General features: G+C 35.5%; 1 protein-coding gene across 4 annotated transcripts in view; it reads right to left on the bottom strand.

Annotated features, from left to right (window-relative positions):
• The window catches only part of LOC306844692 (sodium channel protein type 8 subunit alpha-like), a 55,387-nt gene that overhangs the window by 7,576 nt on the left and 31,204 nt on the right, over positions 1-16,607 (bottom strand). For all 4 annotated transcript variants that reach the window (XM_079377007.1, XM_079377010.1, XM_079377009.1 and 1 more), the window contains exons 16-23: positions 16,026-16,502; positions 11,304-11,421; positions 10,290-10,444; positions 8,765-8,938; positions 5,738-5,860; positions 2,328-2,612; positions 1,605-1,658; positions 1,371-1,512 (exon numbers count right to left, since the gene is read on the bottom strand). In XM_079377007.1, coding sequence (XP_079233133.1) covers positions 1,371-1,512; positions 1,605-1,658; positions 2,328-2,612; positions 5,738-5,860; positions 8,765-8,938; positions 10,290-10,444; positions 11,304-11,421; positions 16,026-16,502 — 1,528 coding nt within the window. The remainder of the gene's footprint in view (positions 1-1,370; positions 1,513-1,604; positions 1,659-2,327; positions 2,613-5,737; positions 5,861-8,764; positions 8,939-10,289; positions 10,445-11,303; positions 11,422-16,025; positions 16,503-16,607) is intronic.

A 16,607-nucleotide genomic window follows, 5' to 3' on the forward strand; every position in this document is an offset into this window, starting at 1 on the left:
TATATTAATATATCGACATATCGGATATCGGCAAAAATCCAATATCGTGCATCCCTAGTAAGCTGTAATCATCAAGATTAAAACAAAAACAAAAAACTTTTGAAATGTTTTACTTTACATGTAATGAATCTAGTATATAAGAAAATTTCACTTTTTGAAATAAGAAAAAAATGAAATTTTTCACAATATTCTCATATTTTTAGATGCACCTGTGTATACACACACACACATATATACATACATACATACACTGTGTGTTATTGTAATAGATATTGTGCATTTAACTAGTCCACAACCATTAATCAGTGCACTAATATAACAAAATATTGCCTAATTTTTAAGATACTCTGAATAAAACCATGTGCTAAATGAATAAATGTCAATATTTTGTTATAAAATTTTATGTAAATCCCTGCTTTTTCAACGAACTACACAGAATCTTCCACCAACTGTGGTAAAGGAGACCCATTTGGTGAGAGCAGCTGGCAGATTTTACTGATGGTGAGGAAAATCTTGCTACTTGCTGACGAACCTACCAACATGAGTTCACCTTATACTATAAGTGCCTTTGTTCCATTCAACATTATACAGAAAAGCTGTTAAACGTACAGCAAAATGTACTATTTTTCTGCTGTATTTGTTGGGTATTCAGGAGGAGATCATCAAGCTACCTACAGCTGTCCTGAGGCTTATCAATTTCTTAAAATGTCCTGTGTGAATTTTCCCACTCTGTGACCTCCATTTAGAACAAGAAAGAATATGTTATCATTGGCTGCAATGTACATTAAATTAGAATTAAATTTGCTAATTTGAATTGTTCTATTTTTGAGGTATGATTGTTTTAAAGTTCTAAGATATTTGAGTCACATTTATTTGTTTATGGTTTTGTCAAGGTGTAAATGTTTTTTATTTTATTTATAACAATATTAACACTGGTGTTTCCATGAATTGGATTGTGATGTGCAGCATTGACTATTTAAGGTGATTATTTATTTGAAACTTCTATGGATATTGTTGTTGTTCATCAATAAACAATGTTTGATATGTATTTGTTTTAGTTTTTTCAATTTGTTTATTAAAATAATTAAAAATGTCAATAGCAGGAACAATAAACTAGAGGGAGGGAGGGAGGGACAAATATTAAAGAAATTGGGAAATGGTGCCTCGAAGCACCAAGGTGGTTCCTGACCATTCTTAATAAAAGGGTTCCTCCAGGAACCGTTAAAGTTCCTCAGAGAACCACCCCTTTTTAAAGAGTGCCTAGAGGCTCTACAGAGGGTTCCGCCGGTGTGGCAAAGTGAAGACCCCCAAAAGGTGCTTCCAGGAACCTTTAGTTTTTACAGTGTAGAGGTGAAAAAGAGAGAGAGCACTTATCTTTTTCTTCTGTTGGTTAAAGTTGTCAATAATGACACCAATGAAGAGATTCAGAGTGAAGAAGGACCCAAAGATTATGAAGATGACAAAATATATATACATGTAGATGTTGTCCTCATAGATGGGTTGGTCCTCAACCTGCAAGCAGCAATAAAAAAAAGTGACTCACTTGAATAAAGAGCTAACAGTGTCTATAAAAACTAAAAAAAAAAACTCTAAAACATCCGCACCTTTCTGGAATCCACAGCAGCATACATGATGTCCATCCAGCCTTTGAATGTGGCCTAGGTCATATGGAGAAAGAAACCAAACTCAAAGCTATGCACAGTAACACAAACTCTTTCCCCGCCATTGACAAGTTATCTTGTCTTTTATGAGAAAACACTTCCCCGCCAAAGACAAGATTTTACAGCTTTCCATGTTTTCATTTTTATACGCTCAGTTACGCTCAATCTTCTGAATGAGACCAGAATCTCATGATCAAAAATACTGGTGAGAAAGACGCAGATCTCATATGTAAGCAGATGCATATAAAAAATAATGCAGATGCATATGAAAAATAATGCGATACTGTGCAAGCTTTGGGGTGCTGATGGAAGCCATCTACTGCATCTATGCTTTGATCATCTTACTAAATATAATCCAGATGTAGTATTTGATAAAAATTTGATTTTCTCAGCTTTTTGCTCAAAATGTTGCTTTTTATAAAATTTACCTACATTCAAGTGTTAATAAAAACAAACAAACAATGAAGCTAGAATAAAACAGATTAATACAACAAAATATTCTGGGGGACAAGAAAATTTAGTGAAAATCATCAAAAAAAAATGCTGGTAATAGCTGGCAACTTTTTTCAAAAATGCTGGCAGGGAAAGAGTTAACAGTTCACCACTGTCATGGTTGGGTATTTAAACAATTGATATACAAAAGATATGAGATATGAGATGACTTACCACTTGCAAGAGTGCCAGGTAACCTGCACCCACATTATCGAAGTTGATCTTCACATTCTTCCAGCGAACCTCTGTGTAGTTTGCACTGATGAGTGCAAAGCATTCTGTCCTATTGTTGACAACGTCACTTTTAAAATACTCTTCTGATGTCTCATTGAAGCAGTAATAGTACTTCCCAGCGAACAGGTTGACGCCCATAATACTGAAGATCAGCCAGAAGATCAAACACACCAACAGCACATTCATAATGGAGGGAATGGCACCCACCAAAGCATTCACGACAACCTACAGGACAAAAAAAACAAAAAACAAATTGGGGGAAGTGGGCAAAAAAAGGGGATGGATTTCAATAGAGTGAGAGTGGAAAAAAAGAAGCAGAAAAAAGAAGAGAGATAAATTAGGTGTTAGACTAAAATTGAGCTATGCTGATGTTCATATGTTAAACATGTAATGTGCATATCTTCAAGCTCTTATTAAAGAAATCCAATTTTCCACCGTAGAAGGCCTCTACACATTTTGCAATGAACAAAAAGGTAAACTAATCTTTTTGGAACAATATCAAGGATTATTTTTTTTGGATAAATGTTTAATAACAAATAAAGTGTAGTAAAATCTGGCCATTTGTTGATCAATATTATCTTAAATACATAGGAGATGTGCACAATACACAAATATATAGTAACGTAACATAGAATCTAAAGATGACAGCACTAAGAAGATGTAAACTGGTATGGCTTGATTCACAAACAGAAATGAAGATTAAAAAAAAAAAAACTAAAACAAAGTGTGCATTAAAGTGGCAAAAGTTATACAGACAAAATGCAAGAAAACTCTTTATGCTAAGTGTTTGATGAAACGTTTCATTTAATTTAAATTTGAGCTATTTTTATCACATCAAGGTTCAAATTTACAGGATAGCCACAGTGGTTTCTCTCTGTCTGCATGCTGGATATCATATGCTCTGCTTCTATCTGCTTCTCATGACTTACTTGCTACCTTTTTTGCAAGTCAACATTGTTTCCCATTCAATGATTGGATAAAAGTATTATTATAAAATGCTATATAATCTAAAGAATCCAGAATTTTACTAAATATGAAGAGTTTTTAAAAATAAGAATGGGTAGCAATTTCATGCTTGCCAACTGTGTATCAAGTAGTAAGAAACAAGCAGAAGCAAAACAACGCCAGTATTCATATGTGTAATTAAATTTGGATATGTGGAATTAAATTTGTAGACCATTGCCACTTTTGATTTATTATTACTCATACATAAATGCATAACCGCCAAACACACTTTTTTCTCTTGCCATACCAGTATACCACTTAGTGTCATGAAAGATCCCAGATATTAAGAGAAAACTACCTGCCCAATTTGTGGTAGAAATGTAAAAGGTAGACATTACAGAGGAAGACTCCCACCCTCCCAATCACCCTCTCACTCATGGTACACACAAAAGCTGGTTGGGTGATGTCAAAGATGGTCAGCCAATAACGGTGCATGCAGGGCCTCAATCCTAGAGGTAAGCACCCCCCCCCCCCCCTATACACTTAAATAGATAGTTAGCGATGTCAATGATCTTACTAACTCATTAATTAGTGATCCTTACACAAGGAACCCAATGTTCCTATTCAGGCTTTCATAAATTAGTGCAACATGCATTTATTTGCGGTATTTTGAAATGTATCAAAAGCTCCAAAAATAAGTAAAAACAAATGATTCTCTGGAAGTGAAATATGACCTGTATATACTCCTGGCATTCAGGCATTCAGTGGAGCTTGCTCAGCAAATAAGCCTGGTGTATATGAGTCAATGAGATGGTTATGCAATCACAGAAATTAGCTACGATAGAACCAAGGGGGGAACATGACTTTCTTCTTACACCTTCAAGAACATGCATTCTACATGATATGCAATGGCAAAGAGATCAAACCAGATTATGAACAACTGAGTGGATACAAAGTACAGTAAGTCAGTACTTCAGTGGGAAAAAAAAGATCAGGCTTCAATAAACTAGTTTTAATGTGGATACAAATTCTATTCAAGTTCTAGCTATCAAAGAATTATTTAGAAAGTGATCTACTGTCTTCTGATGTTGCTTTTCATTGACATTGCCTATTAGTCTTTACCGTTTGGCTTAAAGGATTGAAAATTATGTCATTATAATATTTTTAACATAATTTACATTTTTTATTCTGCGTGATCAAAAATTGATTGATGCATAAAAATTCAATACAATTTTTAACCATGCTGTCACTTTTATAGCTCAAGTTATCAAGTGAGTATTATATTTAACCCTAACATAGTCGTGGTCAGAATTGTTGGCACCATTGGAAAATATGATCAAAGATGGCTGTGAAAATTAATCTGAATTGTAAATCCTTTTGATCTTTTTTTTTTTTTTTTTTATCACAAAAATCTAACCTTTCATTGAACTGAAAATGGGGGAAAATCTAATTTTTAAATAAATGTTTTTCTCAAATAAACTACACGTTGGACACAATTATTGGTAGCCCTAGAAATTCTTAAAATATCTCTGATATTCTGATATTTAGTATATTCCCATTCATATTTACAATTTTGAGCACACCAGCGTGATTATGAACATGAAATTATCCAGCCATGGCTTCCTGTTTCACAGAGATATAAACAGGATCATATTTACCAAGGGTGCCAATAATTCTGACCATGACTGTATGGCCATCTAAACCTAAACCAGATTATTTTGTAATTACACACTTTAAGAAAAATGATCAGACAAACCGAAAAGGAAAGCTTTGGCTTTTTTACACATTCGCCTGTAATGACCGGAGTAAGGATGCAGGTATTGGTGGATAAGTATTAGGTTGCAGAAAAGAGCAGGGTGAAGACAGAAGGACGACTTTAGAAAATGGCAGAGGTTCTTTGAGAGAAACAGTGAACCTTTAAGGCATTTGGATGCTAAAAACATCACAAAAAGGCCTACAACTAATGTTGTTGCACGAATGGTAACCAAACAAAAGAAATGAATGGTTGTGATGAGGCAGCTTCACATAATATCCCCTCTCGTCTTTATTCTAAAAACCATAAGTTTCCCCAAAAGTTGCTATAAGATTATTTGCGATGTCAATTGAATGGAAAAGGAATTTCATTATTCTTCTAGATATCTAAAAAATCAATAAAAGGAAGCTAAATCTTCATATTTCAGCTGCATCATGACGCAATGTTGAAAGGGTTTTCCATGCGGAGAGTTTTAAAATACATGCACTTGAAGGATAGGTTTAGCCAAAAAACAATGTCATTTGGATTTCCAGAATCCTGATAGGTTTGCTTATTCCAGCTGTGGTTTTGCTTTCTGCACAATGGTGGTTTTTGGCATGCAGTCGTGTTCTCACAGAGTGACTGGCATGCATAGGGCAGCCCTGGATCTTACCCTCATGCCCTCAAACCGGGACAATGCTCTCAGGGGCCTGAGAGCCCTCAAAGTCCTCAGGGACTTTATGGGGCCCAAGTCTGAGTAGCCCAGCGCATTAGCTATAAGGCTGACTATAGACACCTATACAAAGAGAGAAAGAGGAAGGGAGGAAGAGAGAAAGAGATGGGCCAAAGTGTTAGAGTCAAGGAGGACGTCAAGGTGAAAGAGAGAGGACCCTACGTTGACACTGAGCTGGAGAGGCAGTAACCAGATATATACATACATATAGAAGGGTTTGCTCATGTATGTATGCATATATGTGTATTCGACAACAGAGAGAGAGAAAGGAGAGATTCAGGTTAAACATGGGGTTAACCAGTCATAGGTACTGTATGTTGGGCGACCCAAATATTTGCACTTTTGATCTTAGTATGCGTTTCGTTTTTGGTATCGCAGACGAAGGCAGACGAAGCTTGGAAAGCAGCTTACAGCAAACCTGGAAGGAAACTTTTGGTTGAGAAATACAAAAAACAGAGGTGAAGGGACACATTTAGAAAAGAGGTGTGCACAAACTTACAAGCACGTTCACTGTACTTTGTACACACAAGATACGCACAATACGTACAAACACCAACCGCGTACGGTACACACGAGACCATTCGAGAGTCATTAGGGTAACAGGGCGGTTTGGGAGAGTAAGGAGGCAGAGAGAGAGAGGAACTCCTGTAAAAGAACAAGAGAGTCCTAGCAGAGACCTTACCCTGGCCCCTCACTTCCCGGCCCTCTTATGCCCCCTCAGGCCCTCTGTGTCCATCAGCACTATAGAGAGACAAGGTTACAGTGCCTGTCAGGGACAATAACTAACCATTTTTAGGACTTATATCCACATAGACATGTAATCAAACACACCATCGGCCCTGCCAAGTGGCAGCAAACCAAAATAGGCTATGTATATAAATGTGGGAAGTCATTTAGACGTGTTAATGGCTTTGACGTCAATACCATGTCAACCATTTCCAAATGAACCATTTTTACAAGTTAATTTACAAGTACGTCTATATACATACATATTTTATTTTTTTTAAGTTTAAAATAAAATCACTTTAAAAGTGATAAAAGCAATGTTTTGTAAGCATTAGTAAAACTCTACAAACATGGAAATGAATGAAAAAGTAATTATTAATTAAAGTAATAATTGCATTAACTTTTAATTAATAACAAATGCTAAAATAATTTGAAACCTATGTATGTGAACTTTGAAATTTTAAATTTGCTGAAATTTAAACTTGGATTTCACACTTGAATTATTAGACGTGCAAAAGCAATATGAATGAGTCATATTAAATGTCGATATTTTTCTATGTAGTTTTGACTAAATTAATTTTCTATAATAGATATAAAATTATACAATTAAAATATAATATTTTAATTTTCTTACATTTTTCATGATCGCAAACAGACAAACTCAGGCTCAATCTGTTCAAATACCCAAGATTCACATTAAGTATTTGTTTTCCACTAAGTGTTTTTTTTTTTTTTTTTGCTGATTGTTTTTTGCTGATGTTTATGGAAATACACTGAAATAAAATAAGGTAACAATGTCACTAGTAACAATGTTTCTGTTCTACAGTAACAATTTTTCTATAACATCAGTACATATATAACAAGAATAAATAAATATTATTAGTATACATATTTTGGAATAGGGCTGGGCGATAATTCGATAACGATAATTGTCGCGATACACATTTCCTTTGATAAAACGATATGAAGAGTTCGAAAAATGTTTATGCGCCGAAAGCGGACATGTTTACTCGGATCAAAGTTCAAAGTTCCATGCGGCGCAAGCTCACTAGAACAGATTCGTTTATTCGGTCATGCGAGCACTAAACAGCGCTCTGAGATCCAGTGTGAAGTGCTTGAATACAGCGATAAACACAAACACTCTGTGATTTAAACTAGTTTAAAGCCAAACAGGAGAAACACTGTGTGCAACGAGACAGTCAGAAGGCTTTTCAATCCACACATCGCCATCATTTACCATGGATTTACTGTAGTAACACTCACTGCACCATGGTATTGTGGCAGAAATATGGCATATTCACATTGAATTTTATTACAGGAGAATTGGTATATCATTATAGTATGTATATAGTATGTATGTATGTGTGCATTTATACTGAATGTTTTTAGACTACTGTTTTTCATACAAAAGGCTACCTAAAAACCTAGTTATATTTTTACCATGGTATTGAGGTGCTATGGTTTTGGTTTTATGATTTTGTGTGACTGTGTTTATCATGATTTAAATGTTTGCTACTATGGGACACCAATGCTTAATATATAAAAAAAAAAAAAAAAACACTTGGTCAGAATAATTTTAACCATATAAGTTTGCTACATATTTTGCCATCTGATTTTTATAATGAACAAAAATTTACCTCTGCATCCTAACTCAAGCTACTATCAAATGTGCATTTCTAAGAGACAAAAAAGTGAAATTATTATTATCATCAGGCAACCCAAACCTGTTTCTTGATTTGAAACAATATCACTCATTAGAACATGCAGAAACTAGATATATTTAGATATTTATTTTGTTAAGGAAAATCAATGGTCTGTTTTCTACAACTTTCACGTTGGAGCAAAAATCTGGCTTTAAACTTGAAAGAAATAAAGATTTGACATTTATCTTGATAATTATTGATATCGACTGATTATGATCATTTTTTGGGCCATATCGCCCAGCCCTATTGGCGATAAACACTAAACTGAGTGCCGCAGCACCTGATTAGATCAAATCTAATTTTAAGATCACTCTGAAGACAATGACCACTGACCTCAGAGCAGACCACGAGGACCAAAAGGAGTAGAATAGAAAAACATGTTTGTTTGTATTGGGAATATAATTAATCGCCAAAAGGACTGACAGTACACCATGAAATACTCAAAACTACTGCATATATGTGCAGAATAATCCATCTGATGTGAGGCAGTACAAGGGATAACAGCAGTGATTTATAGATATTAGTGTAAGTTACTTACATCCACAATGAAGAAGTCCAGCCAGCACCATGCATTGGTGAAATATTTGACAAAGCCATAGGCTACCCATTTCAGCAACATTTCCAGGATGAAGATGTATGTGAAGACTCTGTCTGCATATTCTAGAATGACCTGGATGGTTTTCCTCTGTTCAATGTATACATCCTCAAACGCCTTAGAAACAAAACAGACAAATTTAATTAGCAGTGTCTATGAATGTTCAATTTATCTCACTCATTTCTGTAATGGTAATGAACATGAAAACATTTTAAATTTACATTGCTAAAAAAAATAAAATTTTGGTAATTAAATCTTGATGCATGTTTGTCAAAACTTATTTTCAAATATTGTTATGTTTGATCAAATTCTGAAGATTTATCAAGTGCTTCTTTTCCCACAATCATTCTTTACTTTCAGTACCGGACATCACCAAAGTGTGGCACTGCAACCCCACTTACATTAGCTCACTTTTTCACTTTAGTGGGAGTTTGGGCACGATCCCTAACAGTAGCTGTGAGAGAGGCAGCAGAATCATCTGCATGTGGGGCCATTTCTACAGCAATTGGCTACAGTCCCTTACAGCAGACATGATATACTGCAGCCCAAGACAGACTGCTGAGGTGCAGGGGCTGGTACAGTGCAATATAGTGATAGCCATTAGCTACTTAGATAGATCATATACCACACAGTATGCTCTGCAGCCTCAATCACATTAAAATCTACCTGCACTAGCATTATATCGCATTAGTTTCCCACATATACATTGTGAAAGGTTGAGATATCGACACTGTGCCCATATATCTTCCAATCCTATTTCAGAATCTTTATCTCAGTCTTTAATCCCCTCAGCTTCTGCAAATCTTTATCACTGATGTTGCCATAAGAGGTTATGGATTGGCATGGACATTTTTGAGGTCTCCACTCTTTATCTAATAATTTATAGCAAATTAAATAACTAATTTACCTGCAACATGAATAAAGGTAATTTGCATCACTTTCAACGATTTGGGTACAAACTAAAGGCCCGGAACTCTTTCAAATGTATTTTTTCAATATTTTTTCCCTCTTTTCCAACAATGGTAAGAGAAAAAAAAGAAGCTTAACCTTATATGTTAACCTCAGAAGATCAAACTAAACAATTGCATGAATTGTTATCCTGTTGTTGTTGTAACCCTAATGCAAAGTCCTCTAAATGCAAACCTTTTATTTGTGTGATTTTGTCATTTTCAAGAAATATGCATTTAATAAATAACAAATAGCAACATAAAAATATATATTTATAAATATTTACCCTAAATTAAGCTGCCACTCAGTATTGTCTAGTAAGTGAGCATGTGTGTGTGTGTGTGTGTGTGTATTTATTTGATCTTTAAAAATATGGAATATGTTCTTCAAACACTGTACAAAAATGAATGGAACACCAAAGTGCACTGCATCCATGGAATTAGCACTAGAGAGAATATTAGCAATTAATACCAATTTTCTTTGGAAACTGTATTGTGTGTGTGCATGTCTGTGACCTCACCAGAGCTCCAGAGCTGAGCAGAATCATAAAAATGATGAGTGTTTCAAACCAGTTGTGTTCAACAATGAGGTAGCAAGTTTTCCTCAGGAACCACCAATACTTTCCCCAGCCCTCGGTGATAGGCACGTCACAGCATTTGTATCGTGCCACACAGGCTGAAAAACATATTACACATCTACTGAATACACATTTACATCAAATCAACACTCACAATGAGTACATTTAGATGGACAACAACATTTCGTTTTTAACACGATTAATACAATACTCTGATTAAGAATCTACCATGTAAACACAAATCGAATTAAGACGTGGAGTATTCCTATTTTAGTCGCATTATTGAAGTGCAGTATAGACATGTACACATCTTAATCACATTATTACCGTCGTGCAGGACTTTTCGACACATTTTGCGACACACACGGCTGTGGTCAATAGTTTAACGGCAAACAAAAGAGCATGGCTTCAGCAATGCAGTCATCTGTTTGCACGTATAGCATGACAAATAATTAACTGCACTTGAAGCTTTCGTAAAATGAAAAATGAAACTCCCAAAACTGTATATGGCATCATAACGAAGACGAACTATATGTTTATACATGAAACTCTGGAGGGGATGTCAGATGGCTCGGAACATGACAGGAATATTCTAAAAGAAACTCATGTAAACACCTTAATCATAATATTTTCTTATTCAGAATAAGGAAAATAATTAGATTTCTGATGTCCATGTAAACGTAGTCAATGTTTGCTTTATTGCCTAAAGTTAAAACAAATTTACTGCTTTACCAAAGAAACTTCAATGTGTAATACAGCATATCCTATGGCTGTTCATTTAATTTTGCATAAGCAATTATTTTTTCTCAACTAATATGTATATATCTGATTAATTTGATTGATTGTAATTAATTCAAACAATTACATTAATTGACAAATTATATCATAGACAAAGTATCACAGATATATAATATTAAAGAACATTTGCTTTCAAACAAACATGCATGCATTGTTTACCATCAGTCCAGCAGGCCTCTGGGTCTAAGTACTCCTCCACGACCTCCACTACAGCCATTTCCTCCTCATCAGGCTTTATGTCAATAGTGCTTCCCTCTGAAGAGCTGGTGTCATCCAGCTAGAGGAAAAACAAAACACATAGATGTATCAATGTACATTTTATTTATTGTGATGCATTCTTCTACTTTTATTTTATCAGTTTATTTCAACAAGAACTTCCCAAAAAATACAGATGCTCTCAAAACAAGGTCAACACAAGGTGATCCTGAATCCAACTCTCCAATCACTGCTTTCTCCAGTGAAAACCTTCTGCTGTTGTATTAGTCCAAAGAAATACCTGAATGCAAGATACAATATAAACTGATACCTGAACATGAGTAACAGTTCGTCAAAATTTTTACTTTTTAGGCCAGATGTGTCCTAGCACTAACCTTCGATGTTCTTCTGGGTGTCTAGATTAATTAGCATTCACTCTACCCAAAATACAATTAACCTTGACTCAACACTAACTGAATTAACAAGGTTAAAAATTATCATCTGCATATGCAAATCAGACAGTGATGAATAACTTTTTGCTGTATTTTATGCAAATCAGGTGTTGTGTATTGATTCAATTTTTGTTACATGTTATGGCATTGCTGTATTTATGTCTAACCAACAAGTGAAAAATGCTGAAATAAAAAGGGCAACATATATGTTAACATCATTAACATCTAATATAATCGAATAAAGATAATAATAATAATTGTTATAATAATAAAAATATTTTGATTATTATTTGGAAATAAATACACAATATAAAATGTATTAAATATGATATATACATATTTATGTTATATAATATAATATGTTTTCTGGAAGATAAGTCGTACCTGACTCACATTGAGTCGCATTGGGTCAAAACACAAAAACACAGATAAGTCGCATAGGTTAATAAGTCACATTTTGTTATTACACTGAGAAATCATGGTAAATAAAACAAGATGTTTATAAAAAATTATAAAAGCATATTTTAGTCACTCCATAAATTCTATAAATGTAACGGTATTCAGAACAAGAATGAAAAATATAAGTATAAAACAAACATAAATTGTAGTGGCATCCATTGTAAACATCATTAATTAAAGACACAGTGCCTAAAAAAATTATTGTTTGCAAAACTGAAAGTACAACGTGATAATTGCGCTACACAAATAAATTTAACGTCTGATTTTATTATTACACAAATGGTTATACTAATATAATAACATGGAACTGGAACATACAGTATATCCCATTATTTCTGATTATTAATTTACTACAAGTTGTCATATTAAATGTTGATGTGTCTGCATGTTTATATTATATTATATTTAAATTATATTTTTTACAAGGAAGCTACTTAAATGTGACATATAAGCCTTGTGCACAGTTCATCAAACCCTCTCTTACTGCAAACACCTACCATAATTTAAAAAGAATGAGTACACACACACACACACACACACAGGCATGTGCGTATACCCACACAACCACAAAAAGCATATTCCCCAGTCTCCTGGAAAAGCCTGACCCTGATCACAGCAGGCCAGTATGACACAGCAGTTTTATAAAACCCGAATCGTTAATACACACACACCGGCAGTCGAAAGCATCAAACAAGCCTAACACACCACCACTGCAGTCCTCCCTGACCCAGCCTGGCCAATCAAAAATGAAGACCCAACCAGCACTGCTTCGATTGGCTAACAGGAACGATCTACTGTGATGCCACTGGCTAGATGTTCAGCACGTGTAGTTCAGCCGTACTGAATCTGTTACGTCTAAACTGGGTCAAGGTGACCCAGTCTTTGCACAGAGACCAGGACAATGTGTGCTAATAACAATGATAAATATCCTAAAAGTGCATTATTTTTCTTACTCAGTTCTCACTATTACTCAAGTCACGTGAACTCATGCTTGATCCTCACTTTGAGGGCCGCAGGTAAACTCAAATTTTGAACTACATATGATTTTGGATGATAAGTGATCGTTGACCTTGTTTTCTGCTTCATTCTTGTGCCTGGTAGCATGCTAAAACATATATAAAACAGTATTAACTTTTAGTGGCTAGCTACGCTCTTTTTTGCTCTCTCGTTACCACAGATTTAATAACCCAATTTTATTGAAACTTGTGTACACAGAAATGCACGTGTTTGAACACACATGCAAAGGAAAAACATTACATCATCTGGTGGACTGCATCTATTCTTTGGCTGAGTGGCTCAGCACTCAGCAAAAGCAGCAAGGCAATAAATCACAGGAATAGCACAACTCAACATTCTTATTTTGCCTGCAAAGCCTTAATCCACCCATACTGCTGTAATCTGCAGCCTGTAATCAACTACTGACACTGATTTCATCTAGTCACGCTCTACAAACACATACCACCATAGTCTGATCATAATCCCTAATTAAAGTTTTTCATAATTTGATTAATTAAAATATATGCATTTGTCTAAATATCAAAAACAAAATAAAAATGACTTGCTTATACAAGTGACTGTACAAGTCAATGCAGTCCTGATTATCTATATTTATTTGAGTCATGCTCTATTGACTCAAGGAGACTTCTTTTGGCATTTTATTAATAGAGAAGTCGTCTTTAATCAAAAAGCCCTAAGATGACCTCAGGAACTATATAAAGAGATGCACCCATTATAAATATAAAGAGCATATAAAGAGAATGTTACACAACCATTTTCAGTGTGCCAGGAAAAGAAAGTCGGTCTCTGCCAGAATACACAAGCTAACTCATTCTGAAAGTGAAATGATGCAAAAAGCAACATGGGCTCAAAATGATGATCTTTGTGAATTTTGTACAGTAAGCAGCAGTAAGCCATTTTCAATTCCTCAAAGAATACTGTAAGGGCTACATACATTTTTCTTCTGCTTTACTTCAGTCTTTAAAGGTGCCATAGAATGCATTGATACAATATTTAAAATTGTTCTCCGATATCTACATATAAGGTATGTGGCTTAGGTAAGGGCAAAAAATCTCCAGAAACGGTTTTACATGTCCATTTACAACCCTAGGATTTCTCCCTAGAATGAAATGGTCTGTTATTGGCTTATTTGGAAGGGTCATGAATAATAATGAGCTCTGCTCTGATTGGCTGTTTCACAGTGCGACTCAATGTTGAGCTCTGCTCTGATTGGCTGTTTCACAGTGCTGCTCATTTCAGTAGCTCACAGCAAGAAGGAAACACAGGGAGGAAAATATATATTTCAATACTTTCTCTCGCAGTTATATCGTCAGGTAATTATACTGTATATAAAATGCGTGCATCAGGGAGCCGTTATTATATACAAAAGATTCATGATAATTGCACCGTCGTCTGATGAAATCAAATACACATAAGATAAAGACAATAACTGTGCTGTGATTTCGGGCTGGCTATACTTGCATGTAAAATTAGAGAAGCAACATAATATCTGTGTTTAACTGAATTCAAGCGCTGCTCCTCTCTGCCGCGCGTTGAACAGAAACTGAGCAGACGCAAAGAGAGAGAGAGAGAGAGAGAGGTGTGCGCGTGCTGGGAGAGCAAGACCTCGCACTCATGTGGCAGTACCAGCGATTCTCCGAAGGTTTGGACGCTTTTTTGAAGGGAAAAAAGTCGCTAAATGGGTCTGCAATGTTGCTAAGTTGGCAACACTGTGCATCTCCATTTCTCCAACTACGTTAAAAAAATTAGTGGCATTAAAATTAATTTGCATTTAGTTTTATTATATAAATCACAAGTCATCAAAACAATTTCTTTTTTCTTTAATACATACAGAAAAAGGAAAGTTAAAAGGTGTTTCTTTATACTGTGATGCCTTCAAATTCTCTATAAGGATCCAGTGCAGCATTTAAGTATGGCAACTCTGATTCTGCTTTGGTTCTTACAATATATTCAAAATGGCACATCAAAGCTGCCTTAAATTTGTCCTTGCCACAACAACATACACCAAGTCCACTCGTATTACTATGAATGGGAGAAACTTCAAAGTGAATAAGCCCCACCTTCTAAATAAAAGGGCCAATCACCAGTTGGCAAAGTCATTGTGTCACTGCCGCTGATGTTAGAAGCTCCAGTTCTCGAAGAAACATTTAGTGTCTAGAGAGTCCTGCTTAGGACTGCACATGCGCATTGGCTAGACCTTGAAATATATGCTTGTTAATGTTATTAGAGCATCAGAAACAAGATTTATAGGACAGTTCATGTCAGCTTTTGACAGTTTTTAAAGGAACAGTTCACCCAAAAATGAACATTTTGTCATCATTTACTCACCCTCATGTTCCAAACCTGCATGAGTTTCTTTCTTATGTTGAATATAAAATAAGATATTTTGAAGAATGCTGGTAATCAAACAGGTAATGGTTCCCATTGACTGCTATAGTATTTCTTTCCCTACTAAGGTAGCCAGTGGGGGCCAAAACTGTTTGGTCCTTCAAAATTCTTCAAAATATCTTCTTTTGTGTTCAACATAAGAAAGAAACTCATACAGATTTGGAACAACATGAGGTTGAGTAAATGATGACAAAATGTTCATTTATTTCTTTAAATGTGAATTTGGCAAGCAGTTTTTGAGATTTCAGCATTTACCCATTCAAGTAAATAGGAGTTGGTCTTTCATGCCGGAAAAAGCTACCTGGAGGCATTGCACATGTGGCCACCAAGTGAATTGACTTTCCTTAAAAGGGACTTTAGTAATACTCACATCTTTGCTATTTTCCACATCCGACTCACTGCTGAAGTCCTCTGTGTTAAGGTTCTCAAAGTCCGACTCTCCCACAGCGATGGGAACCCGTACCGTTAGGTTGGGGTTGTGTATGAAGGACATGGGCTCCTCATCAATCATGTACTTTCCTACACTGCTACCAATGCCGCTTGTGGTGCCATTACCATTCTTGGGGTAGTTCAGATCACCACATCTGATGTCAACACCGGTGTGGTTACCCATGATGTTGAGTTTTTTGTCGTACATGTCATCAAGAGGCTTGTCTTCGTCTTCCAAAGGTTTCTTCTTCAGGATGTGGGCAACCAGGAGACGTACGTGAATTTTGGACCAAGCAATACCCTTCTTAATGCGGATCACTGAAATCTGCAGGTTGTTCAGCTCACCGTCATCATCTGTGGCTGCCAGATTATCAGCACTGAAGGAGCTGAGCAGCAAGGCCAAGAACAGGTTCAGCACCTAATCAAGAGAAGATCACAGCTTTAGCTTTTGTATATGATGAAGACTTGAAGACCACAAGACCTTAGGCTGTCCCATCTGTCATTGTTTGGCTCCACAATGCTC

The sequence above is a fragment of the Barbus barbus genome (assembly GCF_936440315.1).
Source record: "Barbus barbus genome assembly, chromosome: 25".
NCBI lineage: Eukaryota > Metazoa > Chordata > Actinopteri > Cypriniformes > Cyprinidae > Barbus > Barbus barbus.